The sequence below is a fragment of the Podarcis raffonei genome, chromosome 5 (assembly GCF_027172205.1).
Source record: "Podarcis raffonei isolate rPodRaf1 chromosome 5, rPodRaf1.pri, whole genome shotgun sequence".
In the NCBI taxonomy this organism is placed as follows: Eukaryota; Metazoa; Chordata; class Lepidosauria; order Squamata; family Lacertidae; genus Podarcis; species Podarcis raffonei.
In genome coordinates, this window is record NC_070606.1 from 98,018,784 (window position 1) to 98,044,911 (window position 26,128).

Sequence of the window (26,128 nt, forward strand, 5' to 3'; positions counted from 1 at the left end):
TCCGATTGTTCCCTAAGAGGTCTTTAATCGAGTTGTTGGCATTGATCTGTCTCAAGAGACAATGGAGTGCACCTCGGGGGTGAAGTCAAACCGCTGGAGAATCACAGCGCCTGCTGTGGCTGCAGTTGACCGGTAACTTGTAACTGCTGCCTCCCAGGTTGCTTTTGCTGTGTCAGCAGCACCAAAGTGACCTCCCTGGGGCAGAAGGCTGGGCAGCGGGTATGGAGGTCCTGGGCTGCCCAGATGACAAGACCCTCCTCTCGGCCTTTGGCACCAGCTTGGCTACAGAAGTTGCCAGAAGGAGGTGTACAAGGTGCCATTCAACCGCCTTAGGGACTCCACTCTGGATTTGTGTAGAGTTTACTCCTTAGTCTGCCTATTATAAGGCACAGGCTTAATTTGACTTGTAGTTGTACTGCACTTTCCCATGCAAGCATTCCAACAGATTTTCATGCAAGCATTCCAATACCTTTTGCCATTCAAAAATGTCACTGGTGCACAAGCAGAGCAAAGAGAGTGGGCTAAAGAGCCCGTGAAGGGGAGAGAGGACAGGAAAAGGAAGCATAAGGCAATGTGGAAAAGATAATAAAAGAAAATACAGGAACTTACATATTCATCATCACAGGGGCTCATACAGCAATATCCCTTTAGGGGTAAACAGGCACACATTAAAATAAAAGAGACGAAGAAAAAGAAGAGGAAAAGTTAACAGAAATCACACAGAGATGATCAGCAGCTTAAAGAAAAATACAACACACAAAAATAACAATAAAATTAAAGTTTGTTAAGGAGTAAGAGAAAACAGATTTTGGAAAGGGACAGGCACCTGAGCTTCGACCATCTTAAAACCTGTGCTATTTCCACCAATATTCTTGTGTGGGACCAGGGAAGGTCTGGAAAAGAGGGTGTAACAGACGATGTAAATTCATAGCTGTCAACATCTCCCTTTTTAAAAGGGAAATTCCCTTAATCCAAATAGGATTCCTCGCAAGAAAAGGGAAAAGTTGACAGCTATGCTTAAATGCCAAATTGAAATTGGTAGTGGGAAAGACAGAGAGAAAGAGATATCCGTGAGTTACCAACTATTCAAGGCCGGCCCATCCATTAGCCTTGGTAAGGCAGTAGCCTCGGGCAGCAGGCTGTGGACAGCTGGGAGGGAAAACAGTTCCAGGCCCCTGAGGACTGTGCTGCTTGCTGTCTCCTGCACTTGCCTTCATCATGCCAGGCTTCCCCAGACAACCTCCAGTCACCTCAGGCAGCAGAGGAGGATGGGGAGGCGGGGGGGGCGCCATTTTCTGTTCTGCCTCAAGCGGTAAAATGTCTTGGGCCAACTCTGCCACTACTTATCTTGATTTGAAGCAAGATGCTGCAACCAAGGGAGCTATTGAAACAGACCTTACGCTTGCAAACAGCCTGACCTCACTCAAACTGCCGAGTGAAAAACTGGGAAAGGATCTGCCTCTCGCCAGCCAGTGAGCAAATATATTGTGGCACCTCCAGTTAACAAGGAAAGTTCCTGGTTCCTGGAGGCTTCCTTGGGCAGGCAGGCAGTTCAATGCCACTCTTAGTTTAAAACAAGTTAGGCTGCACTTCTATACCCACTTACTGAGATGCAAGTCTCATTGAACTCAATGCAACTGTCTCTCAGTTTCATTCCCCCCTCCTTGAAATAATATCTTCATAACTTCATGTTGTTTCATAAATGCCAAGGGAGAATATCAACATGCTCTAGAAATCCACAAATAATAATCCTACTGTTTATGTTTTAGGTAGGCTTGGGCCTATGCATGCATTTATAAAATATTTGATTCTTGCTATTTAAAAAACAAACAAACATGTCTTAAGATGACATGGTTTGATTAGAATTAAAAGGTCTTTGCAAGTGCACCACAATAAAGGATTAAACGCCCAAAATGTGGGACGCCCCGTGGGCTTAGTCAGTCATGAAAGCAAAAAAGCAGAAACCAAAACAGTATCTGAGAGGCTGCGGCAAGAGGGTCTTTCTGTTAAAGCAATTGTCACTGATTTTATGGCACTTCCTTCTCATCCTTCGTCCAAGGAGAAGATCATGGGGAAGTCTAAGAAGGATCCTGGAAACGGCCACATCCAGGCCTGCTTAGTTCCAGAGACAGCACCACAGCAAGTCTGTGCACAATCTGCGCTAAAATAAATATTGGAGCTCTGCGCCAGGCAATGCAAATTCTTCACCAAAACCACTGAATTCTACAACCAGTAACAATCATGCCAAGTGAACATGAATTCCCTTATTTCTAAAAAATGAGTCTTCCTGCTTAGCCCATTCTGGCTGTGATCATGACAGGGAGGGACAAGGAACTGCGCAAAGCACCCTGCCCACTGAACATCTTGGACAACCACCTCCAGCTTCTGAGCAGCCCTGCACCACCAAGGCAACTGCAGCTGTGTATTATGGTACGCTGGGAACTTGACAGAGGAGTACTTCTCAAGGAGATGACAAGAATGGGAGATCTACTAGCCAGGATGGCTATGCTCTGCCTCTACGGTCCAAGGCAGTAATGCGTCTGAACGCCAGCCACTGGAAACCAGAGAAGGGCAGAGTGCTGCTCTTGTGCTTAAATCCTGCTTGCAAGTTTCCCACAAGATGCATCTGTTCAGCCACTGTGAGAACAGGATGCTGGACTAAGTGGGCCATTGGCCTGATCCAGCAGGCTCTTCTTATGTTCTTATGAGAACCTGGTGGGCTGCTTTTTGCTTGCCAGGACATACGTGACAAGCTCCAGCAGAATGAAGCAGTAGAATCCTGAGATCATTGAGTAGATTTGCCGGTCCCTAGTCTTGCCCCTTGTGAAAAACCTCCATGCACGTAAAAAACTAGCAGAACAGGGAGAAATTTCTAGCTCAACTCACTCCCTGCTGTGTTAAGTTTTCTACCTGGAGGCAGTTTTAAAAAATGGAACCTCACATCAGAAGCCTCAAGTTTCCCCATTCATTCTATTATGGCTTTTTCACCTCATTCTGCTGCATAGGTAGACAAGGCTATATTGCCTTCTGAAAAGATGCAATATGTACTGTGAGCAAGGCAAGCTGCTGTGTTTTGTCTAATGAAGAGTTCTGTGTAACTTGAAAATTTACACTCTCCTGTATCAATACATAAAAACGCAGAACTTTGCATTTGGGGTAGGGAGGGGGAGAGACTGGAAGTTTCTAAAATACTAGGCGGTGATTTCCATCTGCTTATTAAAATGTCTTATAAAAATGTCTCTGTGAAAAGTAAAAATAAGGGAGTTTCCTCATTAAATTGCAAAGCAAAAACAAACTTACTGTTTGCCAAGTGGCTGGCTACCACACAATTGGAATTCTAACCATTTGCAGTAAACAGAATGTACAAAAAAATAAACAACGCAAGAATGCGCCCAGCTCCTTTGAACAAAAGATTAAGAGGTTTATACAATAATATGAGATCAACACGAGTTTCACCTGTCGGCACCTTTAAATGCAAAAGCAACATATGACAGTATGAGTGTCACACCTTTTAAGTTCCCAAGGCCCAACAATCTCATTCACTTCATTGCCTCTGGAACTTAGGAATGTCAAAGACTCATCCAGTGCAAGCGTCTTTACATCACTGGCTGCCTTTGCTTTCATTGGGTGCCGCACCCTCTATAGCAGCGGGGGGGGGGGGGCTAAGATGCAGGGCTGAATGTGGCTTCTATCTTTGACCCTCAGGATCAGGACTCCCCCTCTCCAGTGCTGGATTTAGGGCAGTGCAAGCGGTTCCCACCCGCCCCATGGCACCAAGCCGAGGGGGTGTAAAATAATATTATTATTAATAATAAAACCTATATTTATGCGGCAGGGGGCCCGCCCTGTGGAACGCCCTTCTGTCAGATGCCGAAGAGATAAAGAACTACACAACTTTCTGAAGACATCTGAAAGGAGCCCTGTATAAGGAAGTTTCTAATGTTTGGTGTTTTTGCTGTAACTATGGGAGCGCCTCTCCCGGTATGCTCCACGGAGGACCTTAAGGTCCATAAACAGCAACACTCTAGAGGTCCTGAGCCCTAAGGAAGTCAGATTAGCCTCAACCAGAGCCAGGGCCTTTTCAGCACTGGCTCCGGCCTGGTGGAACGCTCTGTCTCATGAGACCAGGGCACTGCAGGATCTGATTTCTTTCCACAGGGCCTATAAGACAGAGTTGTTCCACCTGGCCTTCAGCTTGGAATCAACTTGATCCCCTCCCCCTCTTTCCTTTTTCCTTCTGTGATGGAACTCCTATTTGGGGACTTCCCTGGCTTTTTCTGGCCCATGTAGGACCAGTCTGAATAGTTGGCCTTGGTGAAGATTTGACGTTTTCATCCCCAAAAAGTTTCTGATTTGAGCTTCTATTGAAATACATTTTAATGTTGTATTTTAATCTTGTTTTTAAGTTGTATCTTAATCAACTGTTTTATATCTGGTGTTAGCTGCCCTGAGCCCGGTCTTGGCTTGGGAGGGCGGGGTATAAATAAAATTTATTATTTAATATTATTATTATTATTATTTTATTATGCTGGAAGCTGCCCAGAGTGTTTGGGACAACCCAGTCAGGAGGGCAGCGTATTATTATTATTATTACCATTATTATTATTATTATTATTATTATTATTATTATTATTATTATTATTATTACGGTGGCAGCAGCAGCTGTGAGGCTGCAGAAGGTGCAACCCCCAACCAACCTGTTGCTTGTCTCGCCACTTTGGGCAGCGGCTGATCTCCTAATCCTTTTAGGATTTGCCCTGAAGCAGCTCACTTCAGACTGCTGTGCCCTCTGGCCCCAGCTCCCACTGACATGTGGCACCCAGAAGGATGAGGAAGAATCCCAGCAGAAGCATCTGAGCGGCAGCTGGAGAAAGCCTTGGACAGAAGACAGAAGATGTGAGATGCAGTTGGGTGCAATCAGTGTGTAAGTGGTACTGGAAACACCTGGAAAATATGAGGCTATCCAGGGACAAAGTCTATATAGAGTGGGGGGGAGGGGGAGGGAGGGGGAGAGAGAGAGAGAAAGAGAGAGAGAGACTGACTTGTGGCTCTCCAAATTAGGTGGGCTCCAACTCCTTTTATTCCTCATCATTGGTAGTCCTGGCTGGTGCCAATGGGAGCTGTAAATCTCTGAAAAGCCAATGGTTTCCTTCCCCTGATATTCAGAGGATAGGAGAGGGCTACCCACAGAGCTCAATGGAGACAGGGAAAGCAAAGGAAGAGAGTGTCCCCCTCTTCTTCTTTGGCGATCCCTCGTAGCCGAGTAAGATTGTCTTCCAAAAACACAGATTTAACAATGAGTCCGTAAGTGACTGTGGAGGCCAATTCTGGATCCACATGTCCTCCCACAGTGGGGAGATTGGTTTCCAGGCAGGAGTTCTCCCCCTCCAGAGACCTTGAAAGAGCAATTATTCAGGCAGGTTGGAAGAGAATCAGCTGATGATGGAATCACGAGGCATAAAGGGAAGCAAGTAGGGGAGAGAGAGAGATCAACTGTATTGGAGGCAGCAGAAAGGTCCCAGACAAGGAGGACTAAGGACAGGCCCATAGGTTTAGCAGTGAGAAGGTCACTAGTGGCTTCCGTGAGAGCAGTTTCTGTGGAGTGCAAGGGGCGGAAGCCAGATTGTAAAGGGTCAAAACAGAGTTGGAGGAGATAAAAATGAAACAGCAGGAGTAAGCAGCGTGCTCCATGAGCTTTGAGGGAAAAGGACAGAAAGAAAATTGGATGGCAGTTGGGGGAGGAAGGCAGGGTCAAGGGATTAGAACCAAGATTCTCAAGAAGTTTAAATCTGATCCCATTATGACAGTCTCCAGGTTTTCTCCACTTGCTGAGAATCACAATCACTGCACACAGAACCCAGTCCATATTTCCACCAGATAGGGCCGGCTGAATTTGGAAGACCTGGTTCAAAGAGTCACAAACTCACTCAACAGATGGCCTTGCTAAAGCACTCCCTTGCAACTTCAGTTTCCTGTCTGTAAAAATGAGAACAAATAGTGCCCTACCTCCCATTCATGTTTTATAAGCAAGCAAATTAAAAGTTTTACAGTGGCTCTCAAACTTCTTGCGCCTGGACAACTTGAAAATTGCCAAGGGTCTTGGCAGACCACTTCATGATTTTTCTGCCTGTTGTTTAGCCACTGCAAAGCGCTGTGCTAAATATTAAATATTTTTCTTCAAAAAAATTAGGAATTCTTTTTTAATACAATAATATACCATTAAAAATCAATATGAATATTTTTAGGAACAGGGTGCTATCCTTTTTGTTTATTAATGGAGAACTCCCATTCGGAGTCACTCTCTCGCTCATGCATTAGCTTGGCTCCTTCCCTCTGACTTTTCCACTCCTTTCCTATTTCCCCCCCCTCAGGAACTTCCCCAGATGTCATAAACTGGTTGAATACATAAGTATGGTGGAGGAACCAGCTGGGAAACCACCAAAGAAAAGGCTCAGAGTCCGGGGTGTGGTGGTAGGACAACAATGAGTGGTCAGAGGGAGAAGTCTGGGAAGAGGAGGTGTCGGAAGGTGAAGAGGTAACAGGGTTCAGTGAGCAGGGGGAGTCTGTGATAGAGAGAAGTGCAGAATCAGAGGCAGAAGCTGAAGCAGGAGAGGCCAAGAGGAAGAGATGAGTCAGTATGGTGAAGAGTCGTGGGTGTCTCCGCCTGCTGCTGCGACAAGCTCCCCTCCTGCCTGGTCTCCCAGAACCAGAAGAGGCATAAAAAGGGCGGAGCAGCGGTTGACTGCATGCAGGTGCAATCTCTGACTGCTTGGGAAAAGCTCTGGTGAGGAGGCAGGGACTTTTAGTCTCAGCCACCAATTTTCATGGAGGAAGACGACCAGGAATGAGCTGCTCTGCTCATAAGGCCTGGCACTCAACCAAGTCTGTGAAGGTGATGTTTTTGCTCATAAAGAGTTAACTCCCTCTTTGAACTATGTGATTACTGGTCTATGTGATTGTGGAATTCTCCTATGACACCAGCCATGGCTTTGTTCCTCTGGGGGAGGCAGAGCACCCTCCCATCACAACTGGCCTGTCCTACCCACCAAGCTTTGAAGATCAACAGAGGGGCCACTGTGCCCACCATTCTCTACACACCTGAGCCCCCCCCCACCTCCATGTAGCTACACCACTTTGCAGAGCTGCCACTGCAGACCACTTCAGTGAAGCTCATGGGCCACTGACAGCCTTTGGGAACTGTTGCTTTAGAGAGTGCTCCGCACATGTAAAAGTGCTGCCAGTGCACCACATTCTGCTTTTTGAGAACTGGTAGGAACGACCTTCCTCTAGGCCATCAGCACATGACAAAACCATCACAGACTTATGCACCGCTGGGGAAGTGTACTGGTTAGGTGGTACATCATTGTATGACCACAGAGTCATGGTTTTATCTTTTAACAAAGACAAGCGCCAAAGGTTATACTCACAGTTCCAGGCCTTGTGAAGTCTATGCTATGCGCTACGCTCTGCCTCATCTGGTTGCTAAATAAACGAACACAAACGCTCTGCAGATCTTCTGGGGTGATCTACCAAAAAAAGGTAACACATCAAGTCAGTGGGAAATTACATTTTCTTTTGACCTCGGCTACTTATTTGCACAAGGAGGTGCCAAAAGGGACAGAATGCCACCCTGCTCTTATAGGTGTGAGGGCCAAAAAACGGGGGAGGAGAGGCTAGGAATGCTTGAGTCATGTCAGTAAAAGTACGGCAGAACAGCCATTCTGTGCTGTGCAAGATCCCTGCAAAGCCCCTTTTGTGCAAGCCCCACCTTGACTGCCCCCACACCAGACACCATCTATGTCATGCGTGGGGCAGGGGGGTGTAGCTCAGACAAAATAGTCTGGCAGGCCAAATCATAGCCTGTGTGGGCCAAGGTTTCTCGCCCCTGCATTAAGCAGTTTGGTCACAACTGCCTCCAATTTCATTTGGCTGATCCCTCACATAGGTAGGCTGGAAAAAGTCGATAGCAATACAGTCAGACCTGGTTTTACAACCAGGATCCGTTCCGGAGCCCCGGCCGCTAACCAAAAAGGACGCAGGACAAAGCGACGCATCTGGACATGGAGTGGTTTGCACTTCTGCGCGTGTGGCAAACCCGGAAGTAACCTGTTCCGGTACTTCCATGTTTGCCGAGGATGTTCGCCAGAATGGACGCTAGACGAGGCGGACGTTCACGGAGGTATTACTGTAAAGACCATGTAAAGCTTGAATGAGTTTTAACGTAAGACTCCAATCCTAAGTTGTACTCAGGTCTCACTGGAATCAACGGGGCAAGGTTTGCAGTGTGACCTAACTAAGTCTGGATCTAACCCATAATCACTCTGGACTCTAATACTGTACATTTTTGTTTGTTTGTTTAGGAAGGTTCACATCAATGGATGAGTTTTGCTTTATGCTCATTGAACAGTGATAATACCTGGGACCAGAAAAGATTTTTCTCCCTCACTTGACGGTCTTAGTAACCCCTTGGGATTTTGGAAGTGAGGAGGTAGCTCTTGTCCTCGCAAGTGGGGGTTTATATGCTTGCTTTAGTCACTGAGAGCTAACTGCGCTGGTGCAGCATATTCCTGTTGGCTCCTGCTCTCTTGTCAGTGGGATTCTGTGTGATGCAGTTTTTAATTATTATTAGATTTATATATGCCACCCTGCATCAAAAGATAAAATTCTGTGGCTTCCTCACCTTGGGATGCGGGGGGAGGAGGGGAGAAGGGCTGGTCTTCATTTAGCCTTTTCTGCCACTGTGATTGTATCATTGTATGAAATAAGTGTATGAAATCCAAGAACATAAAATGCAAAGTCGGATGAGCTCACAGTTCATTTCCAAAACTCCTTTGAATGCAACACTCGACTAAACAGCACCACCACCTGGTAGAACTAGAATAAAACAGTAAACAGATTCGCAAAGAATGGGTGTCCAATTTTCTTGGAGCTCCTTGGGACAAGGCTTTTTAGCTTAGAAAAAGAGCAATTGAGAGGAACTGAAATTACTTAGGGTGTGGAGAAAGTGTATAGGGAGAAGATTTTCTCCCTTTCTCTAGAGCTTTTGGTTATCCTGTTTAGGGACGTTTTTAATATTTAATGCTGTATTGTTTTTAACACTCGATTGGGAGCCGTCCAGAGTGGCTGGGGAAACTCAGCCAGATGGGAGGGGTCTAAATAAATTATTATTATTATTATTATTATTATTATTATTATTAGCCACTGAAACTGAATGGTGGGAGATTCAGGACAGGCAAAAAGGAAGCACTGCATCTTACAGTGTATCGTTAAACTACAAAACCCTTCTTCGTAGGGAAGTTTTTCCTGCCCCGTGAACATTCTGGCTGCCTTTTTCTGAACATTTTTGAGCAAACCCATACGCAGCACTCCAAGTGCAGTAACAGCACAGATTTGTCATCACAATACTGGGAGTTTGATTTTCAATCTCATTCCTAAATCCCTAAAATGGAATTTGTCTTTTTCACAGCTGCCACTCACTGGAATGACATCCTCATCGAGCTATTCACTGCAACCTCCATGGTCTCTTTCTTGGTCATTCACTGCCAGTTAAGGCCTCAACTGCATAAATTCCAATTTATGTAGGCATGCCACTTCACAGGCAAGAGCCTCTTTCATCAGACCCATCTGAATAAGAAGTATTTGGCAATATGCAAATGCGGTTTATCCCAACCGCCAAATGTGGATGCTCTCAAGTTCCCCCTTACCATTTTGCCACTGACTGTGGCCTCAAGGGAATCCACCAGCTCGGCTGTCACCCCAATGAGGTTGTGGTAGTCGGCTTGGATTTTGTTGAACCGCTTGAGGTAGGTCATGGTTTTGCGTTCAGACTCCACCAGCTGCTGATGTAGCTGCTGCAGCATTTCTGTGGAAGAAAGGGAAATTATGAGCCTTTCCCCCTTGCCATCTGCACTGACATACTGAGGACTGGCACAGTCCTGTTTCCTTCATAGCACTCCAGCTAATGCAAAACACACACACACAATGGCTTGCACATGGTGTTGCTCAGGAATTCTAAGTAACAAAAAAGTGCAGTTTTGAAATCTGTGATTAAAATAAGTGCTGTTTTGAATGGTTCAGTGTGCCATCTCTGCATTTTAAATTGCATTTTAACCTGTATTTTAAATTGGTTTTTTCCCCCTATTATGTTTTTACTGTATTTTTACTGGTGTTAGCCACCCTGAACCTGACTCTGGCCGGGAAGGGCGGGGTATAAATAAATTTTATTATTATTATTATTATTATCATCATCATCATCATCATCATCTCAATCCAAAATGGTGCCTATTTGTAGCTAAGAACAGCCAGAGACTTGCTCCTCAATCTCATCAACCATCATGCAAAATTTGGTCACAGCATCTGAAGAAGATTCCAAATGCATAGTGAACAAACTATATATAACATCTACACGGACACACGGAATATGCTGTTGGCGCCTACTTTGGCTAACAATCCAACGTGGTGACAAAAGAGCAGGAGGTAGCACTTACTCAGTTTTGCAGCACCAAGTATAATTGTCAGACAATATCCTCACCGTCATAAGACATAGACCAGGAGAGGGAGAATGTCCTCTGTCACCTCTAGATTACATCACTACCCTAACACTGAAACAAAACATGGGAGAGCGGGCAGAGAATATTTGCCTCTAAAACTAGACAATTTAACGGTCTTGCTAGAACATTGTGTCTCAGCAACTATTGCTCAGGATAGTTAAGGTGGCACTTGTAAACAGAGCCGAGTATTTACTGGGGAACATCCAAATGAAAAAGAAAATCACAGAAATCAACTTTACAACAAAGCATTAAAACAGAACCGGTGTTTTCATTTCGCAGATGGAATCACTTCATGAGGAAATACTTGAAAACTCCTCTGCTAGGATATAGCACTGCTTTTAGAAGGTGCATTTGAAGCCATATATATTCTCAGAAATCACCATCCCAGTACCAAAAAGTAATGTGTGTTTGCCTCTTCCAACAAACACCCAGCAGTTCTAACCTTTATGGGGGGGCAATAGGGAGAGAAGCATTGCAACCTGCTTTAGGGTCCATACTGACATACGCAACCTGACTGATGGAAGCACTCGCTGTTCCTTACCAAATGGACAATCTTCTCCACGGGTTCTGCTATTTGAGAGCAGAAGTCAGCATTGTACAGCACAGCACAGATGTCTGGCAGCTGCACCATCACAAATCCACTCACATCCCTACCCTCTGGGATGCTTGTTCTTTTCTTCTATTTTTACTAAATTTGTTAAGTTATTTTATCTTGCCCAAAGAAACTCAAAGCGACATACAACCAACCCAAAAAACAGAGATACATGAAAACCAAGTAGGGGAACGGAAACACATTAAAAACATCCCATCCACTTCTAAAAGGCCCCAGATAGTTAAGCATCAAAGGGCCTGGTTGCAAAGAAAAGTTTTTGACTGGTGCCTTAAGAGATTTAATGATGGCACCTGACAAGCCTCCCTGGGGAGAGCATTCCACAAACAGGGAGCCAACACTGAAAAGGCCCGTTCTCATGTCGCCACCCTCCAGACCTCTTGCGGAGGTCGCACACAAACAAGAGTCTCAGAGGATGACTGCAGGGTCTGCATTGGTTTATATGGGGAGAGGTGGTCCCTGAGGAAGGTCTTGAGCTGCATTTCACTTATATATGGCACCAATTGAGCTTTTAATTTCAAGAATATACAAGAAGTGCCTTAAACATTTCCCCCCAAAGTCGGACCACTACATCACACTTGCATTTCTTCCCAGAAAATGTACAGAGCCCCTTCCTTAGAGGTAGCTCACTGGCCACTCACAAAACCACTGTGACTAGTCTGAATCTCAACCTCCGCCTTCCCCACCATTACTGAACCTGAAACTTTCTCAGCCGTTCAAGCTGCTGCAAAAGGAGGCAAGCAAAAATGAAATCATTACAGTACTAGGCTGGTTTTCAATCTTGCTTCTGTTGACAATGATAAGAGACAGCACTGAAGAGCTCCTAAAACTCCAAACCTACTGCAGAAACTCTAAAATAAGGTCAAAAACAGCTTTGCTGTTTTAGTTTCATCAGCTTCAGCAGACCAGAAAAATTAAGAGGATTTCCAAGGACATTTCAGTCAAATTTTCCCCCCAGTTGAAAAGCATTTCGTTTTGATTTTGTTCCGACAACAAAATGAACCATGCAACCGCAGCCATCAATTGCCTACCAGGTATTTTGTCCTACACAACTGAGAAACTTGATTTTTCCAGGCTCCCCTAGTCTTGGCAAAGCTCAGAAGAACCTACTGCTTTCTAAACCAGATTTCTTTTGTGTCTCCGGCTTTTATAACTATTGACAAAAACAATAGATTGGATGGGAAGGGACATTTTCCATGAAGAGAGTCACACTATACAGTAGTTATCAGAGAATTAAAAGTTACATATACACATAATTAAATGTGCTTCTGAACATGTTTAAAGGCTTAGCTGGGTCAGCTCCAGACATTAATGCATATTAATAGAAGGGTTTCCCTGCTGCATTAGATTAGGAGTCCACCATTTAGTCCAGTATTGTGTTTGACTGCTTATATATAGTATTTTTATTTTTTTTATTTTGCTCATCAGCCAAAATTTGTTCTAAGGTTTATTAATGTAAAAGGTGCAACACAAAAGAAAAATGGATAGGGAGGGAGGAGGAAAAAGCAAACTCACCCACCAATTCCCAGTTGCAATGTTTTTGTAAGTGCTCTTTTTGGAAGCTCAATAGGATGGAATGCATTATTTGCTGGGCGGTAGGGTCCTACAGGCAGGCAGGCAGGCAGGCAGTGTTTTGCCGTCTGGAGCAGATCTGGGCAAGGTGCAGGGTGTGCAAATGGAGGAAGGGGTCCATTGCACAAGTGTACATTCTTGTGCTGATGGAACACTTTAACTGGATACCGCCCAAACATTTTAGCCTCATGTGTAAAAATGCTCAGAGCCTAAATATAATCACCATTTTAATGCCATATGACAGGCATTCTGATTCCAAAAGAGAATATACATGTCATCTCCAGAAAGGCTGCTTATTTACCTTGGCTGCACTGTGCGTTCTCCTTCTGCCGTGGGAGAGAATGAGAGCTAAGGAAAAGAAGCGCTCAGTGAACAGTGAGAGAAAATGGACTGGTGCCTCGTTGATCTCGTAGCACTTTTTAAGGACAAAAAAATCCCGTAAATCCTACAGATGGAGAACCAAGACTCAGCAAGACTATGGTTAGTTCAAAGCCCTGCGAGAACGCTGGTCCACGCCAGCTCCTTCACACATTTTCTGCATCTGGTGTTAAGTGAAAGGTGTTGCACTATAGCTCAACTCAGTTTCAAATTATCTGTCTCCCCAGACTCTCTTGTCATTCTTATTCTTTTGCAAGCGTCTGATGTCTGCTTCTGGAAAACTTGCTGGGAATAAGAGGTGGATGTTGTCGACCCAAGCAAGTTTAATGGACCTTTGAATGAAGTCAGCCTTTGCCAACCTGCTGTTCTCCAGATGTTTTAGTCTGGTCAGCAATGGTCATGCTGGCCAGGGTTGACAAGATCTGTAGTCCAAAACATCTGGAGGGCACCAGGTTGCTGAAGGCAACTCACCAGAGTTCCAGGAAGAGGAAGGCCTTCTTACCACCTGGCCCTGGGTCCTTGTAACAGATGCCAGGGACTGAAAGTGGAATCCACTACTGCATGCAAAGTGTAAGCTACGATATCTCCACCTGACAGTATTGGCTAATGGGCCCCCATGAATGAAATGAAATTAAGACAAATCAGAGAACGAAGCATGAAGGGTACAAGCTTTCGCAACTGAGGTAAGACACAGCTGGAAGACATGCTAGAAATTTGCTTTTAAGTGTGAGAAATAACAACTCAGATGAATGCAAGGAGCCTTACACTGTGCCAGGCCACTGACTGGTTCACTTAGCATGGCAGACTCTGCTCTGACTGGCAGCTGTTCTCCCTGCTCTCAGTCAGCCCTGCCACTAGAGATCTTCTTCGGATGGGGATTCAAATTGGGACCTTCCGGGTTCAGCTATACAAGATCTAGGTTTCAAAAAGAAGTGATCGAAGGGAAAGTGAAACTATTGAAGGCCGCATGCAGCATACTGCTAGAATGGGAGACGAAAGATGAAGAGGTAAAATCAGTCATGATCAAATGGGGACAAGATATAGGTCATAACATTATGATGGAAGATTGGGAAAGGTTATGGAAAATTGATTTAAAATATGAAAATGATATATAGATGGTATATGACACCAGTGCAGTTAGGAAAAATGAAAACCAGTTCAAATTTATGTTGGAAGTGTAAGAAAAAGGAGAGGACATTTTACCATATGTGGTGGGATTGTAATGAAATTAAGAAATTTTGGGAAATGATATACAATGAATTGAAGAAAATGTTCCATCTAACATTTGTTTAAAAACCTGAAGCATTTTTGTTAGGAATTGTAGGGAAAGACCTGCCAAAGAAGCTGAAAAACATCTTCATGTATGTGACGATAGCGGCGAGAGTCTTAATAGCACAAGGATGGAAGACTGAGGAAATCCCGACTAAAGAATTATGGCAAGAGAAACTGATGGACTATGCAGAACTAGCAAAATTGACGCATAAACTATGGGACAAGGATAACTGTGACTTTGAAGAGGAATGGGAACCTTTTACAAAGCACCTAAAGATGCAACAAAGTGAATTGGACTCCTTGGCAGGCTTTGAATAAACACTCACAAATTTTTTTATTGATAATAATTAGTTAGATAAATTACGGACTTATACAATTCTGTAACATGCAGAGAATAGTATTTATAGAGAAACCAGAGATTGGAACTGAGGGAAGTCAGGGGGGCGGGGAGGGCGGGTTGTTTATGGGAGGGAGGGGGAGGGGGGAAATGAGGGGGGAAATTAAGGATGATATGTTTTAATATGTTTTGTTGAAGTACCTAATAAAAAAATTAAAACAAATAACAAATTGGGACCTTCCATACGGTTCATTGCTGAGTGACAACCTCTCCCTAAGGATGCAGCAAATTTTGCATAATAAAATGAGGATTGCATTGGGATACTTGGTTCTTCCTAGGTATGTAAACAAGCCTGAAGGCTTGGGAACTGTCTCATAAAATTCCACCAGACAATGGCTGGGATCTGAGCAGCCAACAGAAGGTTCATGCAGGGACACTTGTCTCAGGCAAAAGCCACTCAATTCTAAATCATGGCAACCCACTATAAACAAACATATAAGTACGTGCCAAACATTTAGAAGTATATACCTTAACTGCATGTTTCTCTTTGGAGGGTGAAAGAGAGGGAAGACATACACCAGTGCAGTCCCAGAGGCTTTTAATTCAGCTCTGCCAGTTTAAGCAGTCATTGAGGTTGGAACTACGTAAGCTACCTCAACATCGCATCTTTGAAAGGCCACCTGCCAGTCCTCTTGTGCAGATCAGGGACAAATAGGCACAATTTGTAGCAGAGAGGTTTTTGGTGAGCAGAGGATGGTCAACTTTTTCTTTACAAAAAGGAGGCCTTCTCAGTGGTGTCCCCATCGTTATGGAATCCCTTCCAAGCGAACTATGCTTGACTCTAAATCAGGGATGGAGAACCTCCAGTCTGTGAGCCAGATTTGGACTGTGTGGCCATTTCAGTCAAGCCACGCTCACCTGCCCTACACCAGACATCATATTTCAGCTTGGCCAAAAGGGGTTTTGCAGGCACTGCTGACTGCGAGTACCTGCAAAGCACCTTGCACAATGCCTCCCAAGCACTTGGCAGCCAGCTGATTGTCAGGTATGTCAGGTGCTATGTGCAGGGCGTTTTGCAAATGCTGTGCTCAGTGCTTCCCAGGAGCTTGACAACCAGCTGGTGCTTATGTGTCTGGGAAGCACTGTGCAAAGCTTTTACAAATCTCAGCTGTCTTACATCATTATGGCATCAGATGATTGACCAGTAAGTGGTCCTGCACACCTGCCAATACTGGTCCACAGGAGGAGATAAAATATCTGACCCACTGGGCCAAAAAGGTTCCCCACCCCTTCTGTAAGTTACCCTCAGGTGTTTCATAAAGCATTCAAGGTATGGATGAGGCCCAGATTCTGAAAAGCTTATGCAATGATTAATCAATACAAATATATCTAATTAATCATCTAAAAATAAACCAGATTGCTGCCTACTTGAAAGTAGTATAATGCTGATCCCAGCAGAACTTTCCCCGAAGTAAATATACACAGGGCTGCAGAGTATCATTAACTGGCTGACAGCTCCACTAATTTCACTGCTCCCCTGAAAGGGATTAAATTGCAGTGAATTATCTTTAGAGCATTTTGCAAAGGATACATAGAGAGTCAGAAGTCTTGGGGTATTGCTGGCTTTTAGAGATGCAGACAGGAATTCTTCCAGCCTCATTTTTAGATCAGACTCCCAAGAATCCTAGAAAAGCAACACACAAATCAGAACTGTTTATCAAATATGTACAGCAATTTTCTACAACACATACCAGCATTTTGCAAGCCAAAAAGCGAGGAATATGTCACTTAAAACATGGCTCCTGGTGAAATGCAAAGAATAGCAGACAATTTGGAGTAGTTTTATGTAGAAGCCATGGTAGTTTTATTAAGAGGATTGCAAACGTGGATGGGCCACTTAAGCTACAGTAGGTCAATTTTGTAGCAGCAGAAACCACCATGAAGTTCTCTTTTGCAAACTTTGTTGAAATGATAACAGCTGCACAGAAGCCCTTGCAAAGGAAAACCTTGTGGACAATTGTGTATACCAAAATCTAAGCAGGTCTTAGTAACAGCTAACTTAGATAGGTTTCTGTGAGGCTGCCCTTGAAAAATACTTGGAAACTGGTTCAAAACAGATCCATCTGAGTTTGAATTGGGAAAAAGCACATTGAACATATTCCTCCAATATTAAACCATCTTATCTGGTTACCAATTTGTTCGCAAGTCCAAAAAGTGCTAATTTTAACCTGTCAGACCCTAAACAGTCTCAAATCAGGATATGGACTCCTATGTACCTAGCCAGCTATTCAGATCAGCATTTTAAAGTTCTTGTCCATGTTCGTAAGCCTAGAAAACACGGGACAGAGAAGTTTCCCCCTTGCCCCACTCCTTTCCCAGGGAAAACCCACTCTTTAGTGCTAAACTGGAGCAAACGTCCATCTGAAGAAAACCCAAATTGCTGTTTGTTCCGACTGAGCGCTGAAGAGCTGTTTTCCCTGGGGGAAAGCAGTGGGACAAGAGGAAGTGTGAGTCCTGAGACACAACAGTTGAGCATGTGGGAAGAGGCCTGTCTGGCCACAACGCCAGATGCTGAATGCCCTCCAGAGAGAGGTCCTTCACATCCAGTAACAGCTGGCCTTCTGACATATTGACAAGAAGAGGTGGCCATTTTTGCAGCAGACTCAGCAAGCGGATTTTAAAGGCAATGGACAGCTTGCACCCTGGCTGTTTTTCTCTCTTGTTTGGCAACTCTTTTAACATATTTTGATCTGTCAGGCACCTGGGGTTCTTCAACAATTTTGGGCATTCCACAATTTCAAAGCATTACTGAGCTAAAAATCAATACTGCATTCCCCACTCCTGACAGAGAAACCATCATTCATCATTCCTTGTGATTTGGAATATAAGATTAGACAAAAGGCCTCCCTAGTCCAGCATAATGTTTCTTATAGCTTCCTTGCAGGGACTGGTGGCAGCTTCTACGCTGTGGAACTCACTGCCTGCTTACATTTGGTAGACACCTTCACTGGAATCCTTTCATTGCCTGCTAAATACCTTTCTGTTTAGACAAGCATACCCAACATGTAAAGGTGACATGTATTTTAATCTATAATGTTCACTTAGAATATATATATTTGAATATTGATTTTACTAATTTTGCTTTTTTATAACCTCATTTTTAACAATTTTAAAGATTTTTCATGACCATTTTTTAATCATTTATATTTTCACCTATCTATACTGAAGTGCAGCAACCAACCTTCAACAGTCCCATCCACCCATAGCAGCAGATTTTATTGATAATTTGTATATTTTGTATTCTTTGAAAACCCTTAAAGCATTTTGGGCTTTTCTGCAGTTAAGCAGTATAGAATTTCTGTTAAATGAGTAAGATAAACAAATATCCAAATCCTATTGCTGCTGATCCTGAGGGTAGGATTCAGCCACCATGACTAGAAGCCACTCAATACATACCTGGAAAAGTTCTTTGAAAGATGGGTGGATCATAGGGTTGGGAACAAACGGTAGGGCATAGAATGGAAGGAATTCTGTAGTTTGGCTCAGTGCTGCCCCTTTGGTCTCCAAATAGGTTTTAAAACGTGCAACCCTTTCATCCAAAGCTGCTTTGTTCTAAAAAAACAACGAAGAAACACAAGTCAGCAACCTGGAAAACAGCATGACGGAACTCGCGGTGGGAATCTTGGTTTTATATATCAATTGGTGCAGAGGCCTCCAAACTTATTTTATCCTCAAACACAACACCAGATGCTTGGGTTCTATGTGAGTCACTCTTTCCCATAAGCGATGTGCATGGAACCAGGACGGCAGAAATGGAGGAAGCAGATTGCACTACTAAAGCACAGACGCTGCCTAGTCACCAATCAGGAAGTCCACCATTCCAATCTCTCTCATCTACCACAAATTCACTAGGTGGACTTAATTAGTCTCCCTCTCTTAGCCTCAGTCCCCTCAACTACAAATGCAGTGTTAATCAAAAATTCTGGTTACAGAAAGGTAGCCGTGTTGGTCTGCCATAGTCAAAACAAAATTTTTTTTCCTTCCAGTAGCACCTTAAAGACCAACTAAGTTAGTTCTTGGTATGAGCTTTCGTGTGCATGCACACTTCTTCAGATACACTGAAACAGAAGTTGCCAGATCCTTCTATATAGTGAGAAGGTGGGGAGGGGTATTACTCAGAAGACCTATTGCAGTCGTTAAGAGTCGTCAACAGGCTCATCACAGCTATCTGCCAATCACCCATTCCCACCACCCTTCTGAGTAATACCCCTCCCCACCTTCTCACTATATAGAGGGATCTGGCAACTTCTGTTTCAAGTGTATCTGAAGAAGTGTGCATGCACACGAAAGCTCATACCAAGAACTAACTAACTTGGTCTTTAAGGTGCTACTGGAAGGGAAAAAAATTTTTGTTTTCAAAAATTCTGGGTTGTTGGAAGCATTACTAAGATAATATACGTCAAGTAAGGTAAAGGTAAAGGGACCCCTGACCATTAGGTCCAGTCGTGGCCGACTCTGGGGTTGCGGCGCTCATCTCGCTTAATTGGCCGAGGGAGCAGGCATACAGCTTCCGGGTCATGTGGCCAGCATGACTGAGCCGCTTCTGGCGAACCAGAGCAGCGCACGGAAACGCCGTTTACCTTCCCGCCGGAGTGGTACCTATTTATCTACTTGCACTTTGAGGTGCTTTCGAACTGCTAGGTTGGCAGGAGCAGGGACCGAGCAACGGGAGCTCACCCCGTCACGGGGATTCGAACCGCCAACCTTCTGATCGGCAAGCCCTAGGCTCTGTGGTTTAACCCACAGCGCCACCCGCGCAACAAACCTAAAAGACTATGTAAATCCTAAGTATTATTAAACACAACTACTGTGTTTTCTTCTGCAACTTGCATCTCGCCTATTATCAAGTTTCTACTCTCTGACGTTTTTCTGGTTTCAGAAACGACACAGCACTCTTCCAGAGAAACCAACAATGGGATATTTTTTTAGTATTATTTCAGATCTACTGGGAGCAGTAGAGATGCAGTGAGTATTTTGTTCTCCAGGTTTTTTGACAAAGTATCTTTAAATACCTGCAATTTTGAGTAGCCAATAGCACTATAACACCTGTCCAGCAGTTTAAATTGAGCAGGGACCCAAACAAAGAGAAAGCAAAAGATCACACAGCAAGACTCTCTATTTCTAGAAGACATCAATTCTCACCTATTAAATACTGCAGGCAGCCTGCAGGTGATCTTATTGAGCCATCCAAACTGACTCTTCAGAGCCACTGGGATATTTTGGTGCTTTATTGCCAAAACAGACTGCCCTAATTTTTTCCCCTGTGTGCTACACAAGTACTATTAAGCTTATATTGCTTCCTTTCAAACTAATCCTAAACAGTAGGTAAAAACTTTATCTGTCCATTGGTCACTGCTGAGCAAACAGTGACTCCTGTGGAGACACAGTTACCTAACCATCTCACCATCCAGGAGGGCATGGAGGAGCAAGAATTTGGGGGTGCAACTCACCCAAAAGTACTTTATACTTGCATAACGGCAGACAGGACTCAGTGAAATCCTCTGCATGCTGTGTTCAGTGCAGCTTATTCCCTAGTGTGTTTAAGAGTGCATCGTAAGGTTTGTTAGGTAAAGGTAAAGGGACCCCTGACCATTAGGTCCAGTCGTGACCGACTCTGGGGTTGTGGCGCTTATCTCGCTTTATTGGCCGAGGGAGCCGGCATACAGCTTCCAGGTCATGTGGCCAGCATGACTAAGCCGCTTCTGGCGAACCAGAGCAGCGCACAGAAATGCCATTTACCTTCCCGCCGGAGCGGTACCTATTTATCTACTTGCACTTTGTGCTTTCGAACTGCTAGGTTGGCAGGATTTGTTTGTTACTCACATGGTAAACCCATGGTTTCGAGGATCAGGACTGGGCACCATGGAGACTAAGGTCTATGAACTCACTTCTCTCCTTATCCACAAACCAGGATGCCCCACCAGGATCAAACCATAGTCTGGGAAATCTGTACCATCTAGACATTAATGGGTAACTATGATTTGTTGGTAGGCAGAAGCAGAAGCTTCTAATCTCCTCCTCTCCTACACACAAGAAGGGGAGGAGTAAGCCCATAAGCCTGTGGCTAGGAGTTGTTCATTCCTGAATGCAGTCTAGATCTGGACTGAACCATTATGAACTGCAGGTGAGAGCTCCCAACAGAATGATCCTAAAAAAAATTAAAAAATAAAAAATCCCTCTACAAAGAAAGCCAAGCTGTCAGGGTTAGCTAGAACCCTTCTCCTTGACATCTAATTTTCTCTACAGAGGGGTTTTTAATTTTATTGTTTGTATAAAGGAGCACATAGTCAGAAGACCTATCTTGGACACTCTAACCATCTTAGTGAGAACTAGGCGAAAGCCACAAGCCTAGATGACACTGGAAAAGGGGTGAAACCAATGGGTTATTTATCTCAGCTGTTGACTGAATCACAGCCTTCTCCACTCACTTAAGAAAAGATAAGAGTAAAAATCTATAAGGACAAATGTATTAAAAAAAGAAACATACAGGTTTTCCTACACTGTGCTTTAACAGATAGATGGCAAAATGGATGTGAAGATAGAACTCTAGCTTCTGAGCAACAGCTTCATTGTCTCGGATTGAGGAGGGAATATTTTCTTCCCACAGTTCAAAGAAAACATCCTGGTCTCCATCAGTGAAGGACGTTAGTAGATCCTTCCAAAGAGAAGAAAAGAAAGAAGTATTTAATATCTCACTTCCTACGTGATGTTAAAGATGAAATCACTTATACTGAAACTGTTCAATTCCAGAAAATCCCCTTCCGAGATTCTTCATGGACCAATCTGCTCAACAGCGTAAAGGCTGATCAAGAGCACCTAAGTCAGGGCACCATTTCTGTGCCAAATCCAAATAGTACAGGTAGCATAATGTGGTACAGGTACTTAAGAAACCTGTCAACCACCTAACAAAAATGTTCCTCACCCCTACAGTACATGCTCACAATTACTATTACCATTACCATTATTATTATTAAATTAATTAAATTTGTTTACCACCTGAAGATCCCAGGGCACTTCACTACTTGGCAGAACTTAGGAGTGGGCTTTAAGTGATGAGCGAGGACATCCCAAATGGGAATCCCTTCCAGCAAGGACAGGGGAAAGCAGATTTGAACTAAGGGGTCACACTCAATGTGGTGAGGTGTGGACTGCCACAGACAAACCTGAGCAGAAAAAAACTTGGATTTTAACTGCAATAGGGGTCCCATATAGATGAAGCACTAATTTCACAAAAGAGAGAAATGTTACCTGAATTATCAGAGCCTTGGAGTCCTTCACTGAACTACCCCCAGTTTTAGGTAATGGTTTCCCTTTTATTTTGCATTCCTTTGTAAAAGTTTTCACTGTATCTTCAAATTCTGCAAACTCCAAATACTGCAAACAAGAAGTTATAAGAAAATCTGCAATAATTCCCATTAAAAGACAAGCAACAACAGATTAAGGCAACAGAACAGAAACCTGTTTGGATGCCTGACCTTTGATAACTAGAAAACTGGAGAAAGCCCAAGCAATACACATGACTGGGCACTAGAAAAACATGACCTCCATATCAACCTATACATTTTCAGACTTATTGTACATGCACACAAATTCTATGGATAAGTTAAGTTCAGAGCATGATGTCTATACAAACCAGTCTAATGATTCACTTCCAGTGACTGCATTGAGGTTTGCATATTGACCACTGAGGAAGACCCCTAGCGGGTTGAAATGCGTCTGGTTCTCAGTATTATTGCTGGTCATAAGAGCTTTGGTTTTCAGGATTACTGTTGGTTCTTTGAATTAGATGACTGCATTTCAGACTTTATATTTATATGTTATAGGCCTCATATATGTTCCTATTTTGGGAACAATTAAAATACCATATTTATATATATTGCAGTAATCATCTGCATTCCCCACCACCACCCAATTTTCTGCCTTAAACCTACTTTTTGAGGTTCAGTTCTGTATTTTCTGTTACTTGTATCTTGATTATCTTTTCAAGAGACGTTGTTGGACGATTTCACATCAACAAAAAATGTGCTGATGTAATGTGAATTTTACTATCTAATGAGACCATTGATTCATAAAATGAAAGCAATAACCAATGTACTGTACTACAAAATAAATAAGACAATATTGTAGATGATTTAAATTAAAATCACTTTTTTTCTTAAAAAAAACAAAACAAAAATTGTGCTGTTTACTTTTTAAGGTTTGATGTTTTAATATGCTTTTGACTGGCAGCCCAGCCAGATGAGCAGGCTACAAATAATAAAATTATCATCATCATCATCATCCCAGCAATTCTGGACCACCCTACACAAGTTCAGCAAATGTTAAACAAGCAGTCCCTTCGAAGAGAAAAACACACCTCCTTCACCATTCCAAGTAGCTCCGCTTCATAAGCAAGGACGTCTCCCATCATAAATGTCGGGCGACTCTTGTAGTAGCGCAACCTGCAATTACAATGTGAAGGGCTATACAAAACAGCACATAAGAAATAAAGCGTTGCTTTCAATCAAAATTAGCTTTTCCAAATCGTAAAAAATCATCTCGCTTCGGAATCCAGCATCCTGCTGGCAGCTCCTGACAATTCTTTATTTTTATTTTTGTAAATCTATTTATTTGGGTTTTTTCAAATTAAAATTTTACAATAACGTATCGACATGTTAGAAACAAGATTCCACAGAATCTCCTGGACTTCCCTCCTCCCCTTTGTGGCTCCGATTGTTAGCACTTTTCTCCTGCATCTTTTATAACAATCCAAATCTTTTGCATCTCCATTATGTCCATAATTCACTATTAAACTACAAGTGTTATTCCAAGCCCACTTTAGCTTTTTACAATGGTTTTTAAGATAGATTACACATTTCCCCATTCCTTATTAAAATCCTCCTGACAATGTCAACACGCTGCTCCGTGGCCGGGTTTCCTAGAACCAGCTGCAGAGTTGGAAGGGACCCCGAGGGTCATCTAGTCCAACCCCCTGCAATGCAGGGATCTGTAGCCCAAGGGTGGAGCTCGAAAACCCACCACCCTTGCCTGTTGCAGGGGGTGCCAGCTGCTCCCAGGCTGCATCTTCCCGAGGAGGTTCTCTGCCACTTTCCAAGCTTGGCTGCTGCACCACCATTTCTGCACAGGCAGAAACCCAACAGGTGAAGCTCTGCTCCGCAGAGAGAGGCTATACCTCACCTGTTGAACTTCTTGCCCGTCGTGGAGCAGTCTTGAGGCGAGAAGAAGCGGGCGGGAAAGGTTTTGGAGGAAAACCAACACCCCTCTGAGCATGTGCAGAGTGCCCTTCCCTCTCTCCCCCCTCACCGGGGTCTGCAGCCCGCAAGAGGCAGCTTTCTTTCGGGAAACCCTCTCCTGCTCCTGCTCCCAATTCCCTCGGGCTTCGGGGGAAGGGGAACCCCCCGACCCGGCTTACCTGCTCCGCTTCCCGAGGCTTCGAAGAGGAGTAGGCCGCGCTCCCTTTCCCCGTCGCCTAGCAACGGCAGTCCCGCTCCGGCCCCGCCCTTCGGGCTTCCAGCGGGTTGAAAGCCACGCCGCTCCTCGGAACCAATGGCAAAGGAGCGCTGCGTCACGTGGGCCCGTTAGCCAAACAGAGGCCGGGAAGAAGGTGGGGAAAGAAGCGTCCTAGCAACGGGCTGGCTCAGGGAAAGGAGGGAAGAGAAGGCTGCGAAGGCAGAAGCCCCAGAGGGATGCTGGGAAATTGCCTCTTCCCAAGGATGCTGGGGATGAAGGGCATGATGGGAAATTCCCTCCCAAAAGGTTCTGGGAAAGATGGGGCAGTGAAAGGGCAGCCATTTTCTCACTTGGGCACACATACTTTTAACTTTAGAGTGTTTTAAAAGGGTGGCTGTTGGCTTTCCTTGATTTTAATGTTTTATCTTTTTGTAAACCTCTATATAAATATTATTATTATTATTATTGTTATTGTTATTGTTATTATTATTTTATTTGCGTTTCTAATACAATTCCATATCTAGGAAATGAAGGAAAAAAATACAAAGACCACAAAGAAGAAAACTCTGAAATAGAAAAGAAATAACAATTTTAAGAGATTAAAAAATAAACTGAAAACCAGAAAATTTTCCTCCTCCAATTTCCCATCCTCTCCTTCCATGGTCCCTTTTGCCTCCTCTTTTTCTCCCGTTTCTTAGTTCACGCCATCTATTGCAACTGCTTATATACACATATAGTTTTTTCTTACCCCGCTGAAAATCTTACTATCCTGCTAGGTTAATTGTTTGTTTATAATGCATTTTCATATATTCCTTAAAAAAATATCCACTCCTCCTTATATTTTTCATCATTTTGATTTCTTCTCCTAGTGGTCATCCCTGCTAACTCTGCGTATTCTAACAGTTTAAAAAATTGTATATATTTTTAAAAATGTATACATTTTATGAAATAATTAATACAATGAGTAAATACTTGAGAGCAAATGCCTTGCTGAACTCGGTGGCGCTTGCTTCTCAGTGGGCACTCACAGGGCACCCGCTGGATCAGTGTATGCAAAGCACTGAACTAGAAGTGGGATTTGCTCCCCACACCATTGGAAAGGCGCACAGCCTCCTCCCCTAGGTTCTCCTGGGGATTAAATGAGGGGAGTGGAAGCATGTATGTCACCTTGAGCTCCTTGGAGGAAAAGGTGGGATATAAATGCAGTTAATAAACAGTAATAATAATAATAATAATAATAATAATAATAATAATAATAATAATAATAATATATAAACAGTTGCACTAGATGGAGCCAGCCCAGGTTTCACTAACACAATGGGGATTCCCCGCTCTCCTGCCCCATGTGTCATAATGTTCCTCCCCACCAAGAAGCCCTGAGGGGGTCTATAAAAACCCCAGAAAAGCATGCGCAGGAAGAGAAATGCTTGCTCTGATGGAACTATCATAGTGTGACATTGTTGGGGGCTGGACTAGGGATCTTTTCTGATATAAGTAAAAAAAACTGCTCCTTTTCCCTTATGGGGAACCCAAGGGCCCATATAGAGTCCTTTTGTAGGTTCTCTATCGGTAGGGGAAAATAACAGAGGCCAACCAGAGAATATTGAGAAGCAAAGCAGCTAGTAAGCCTTGTCTTTATTGATCTGTTGCAACAGGGTGCTCCCCCACACGCATTAGAGGAGAAGGACCCAGAGCCATGCGTGCAAGCCCTTATACAGTGATACCTCTGGCTGTGAACAAGATCCGTTCCGGAGGCCCATTCGCAACCTGAAAAGAACGCACCCTACGTCTGCGCTCACGTGGGTCACGATTCACCACTTCTGCGCATGCACGTGACGTCATTTTGCGCATCTGCGCATGCTTGAACGGCGAAACCCATGAGGTATGACTGTATAGATA

At 43.8% G+C, this 26,128-nt stretch overlaps 1 protein-coding gene across 8 annotated transcripts in view; it reads right to left on the reverse strand.

Moving 5' to 3' along the window:
- Window positions 1-24,407, reverse strand: part of ARMC9 (armadillo repeat containing 9) — a 104,670-nt gene extending 80,263 nt beyond the window's left edge. The window contains exons 1-10 of one of the 8 annotated variants that reach the window (XM_053390848.1): window positions 24,192-24,403; window positions 23,136-23,220; window positions 22,028-22,153; window positions 21,267-21,434; window positions 18,176-18,331; window positions 16,311-16,403; window positions 13,034-13,058; window positions 9,705-9,862; window positions 7,428-7,526; window positions 610-645 (exon numbers count right to left, since the gene is read on the reverse strand). In XM_053390848.1, coding sequence (XP_053246823.1) covers window positions 610-645; window positions 7,428-7,526; window positions 9,705-9,862; window positions 13,034-13,058; window positions 16,311-16,403; window positions 18,176-18,331; window positions 21,267-21,434; window positions 22,028-22,153; window positions 23,136-23,189 — 915 coding nt within the window. In that variant the 5' untranslated portion in view covers window positions 23,190-23,220; window positions 24,192-24,403. The other 7 variants (XM_053390846.1, XM_053390845.1, XM_053390843.1 and 4 more) reach the window with 7 other exon arrangements.
- Window positions 24,408-26,128: the final 1,721 nt, after the last annotated feature.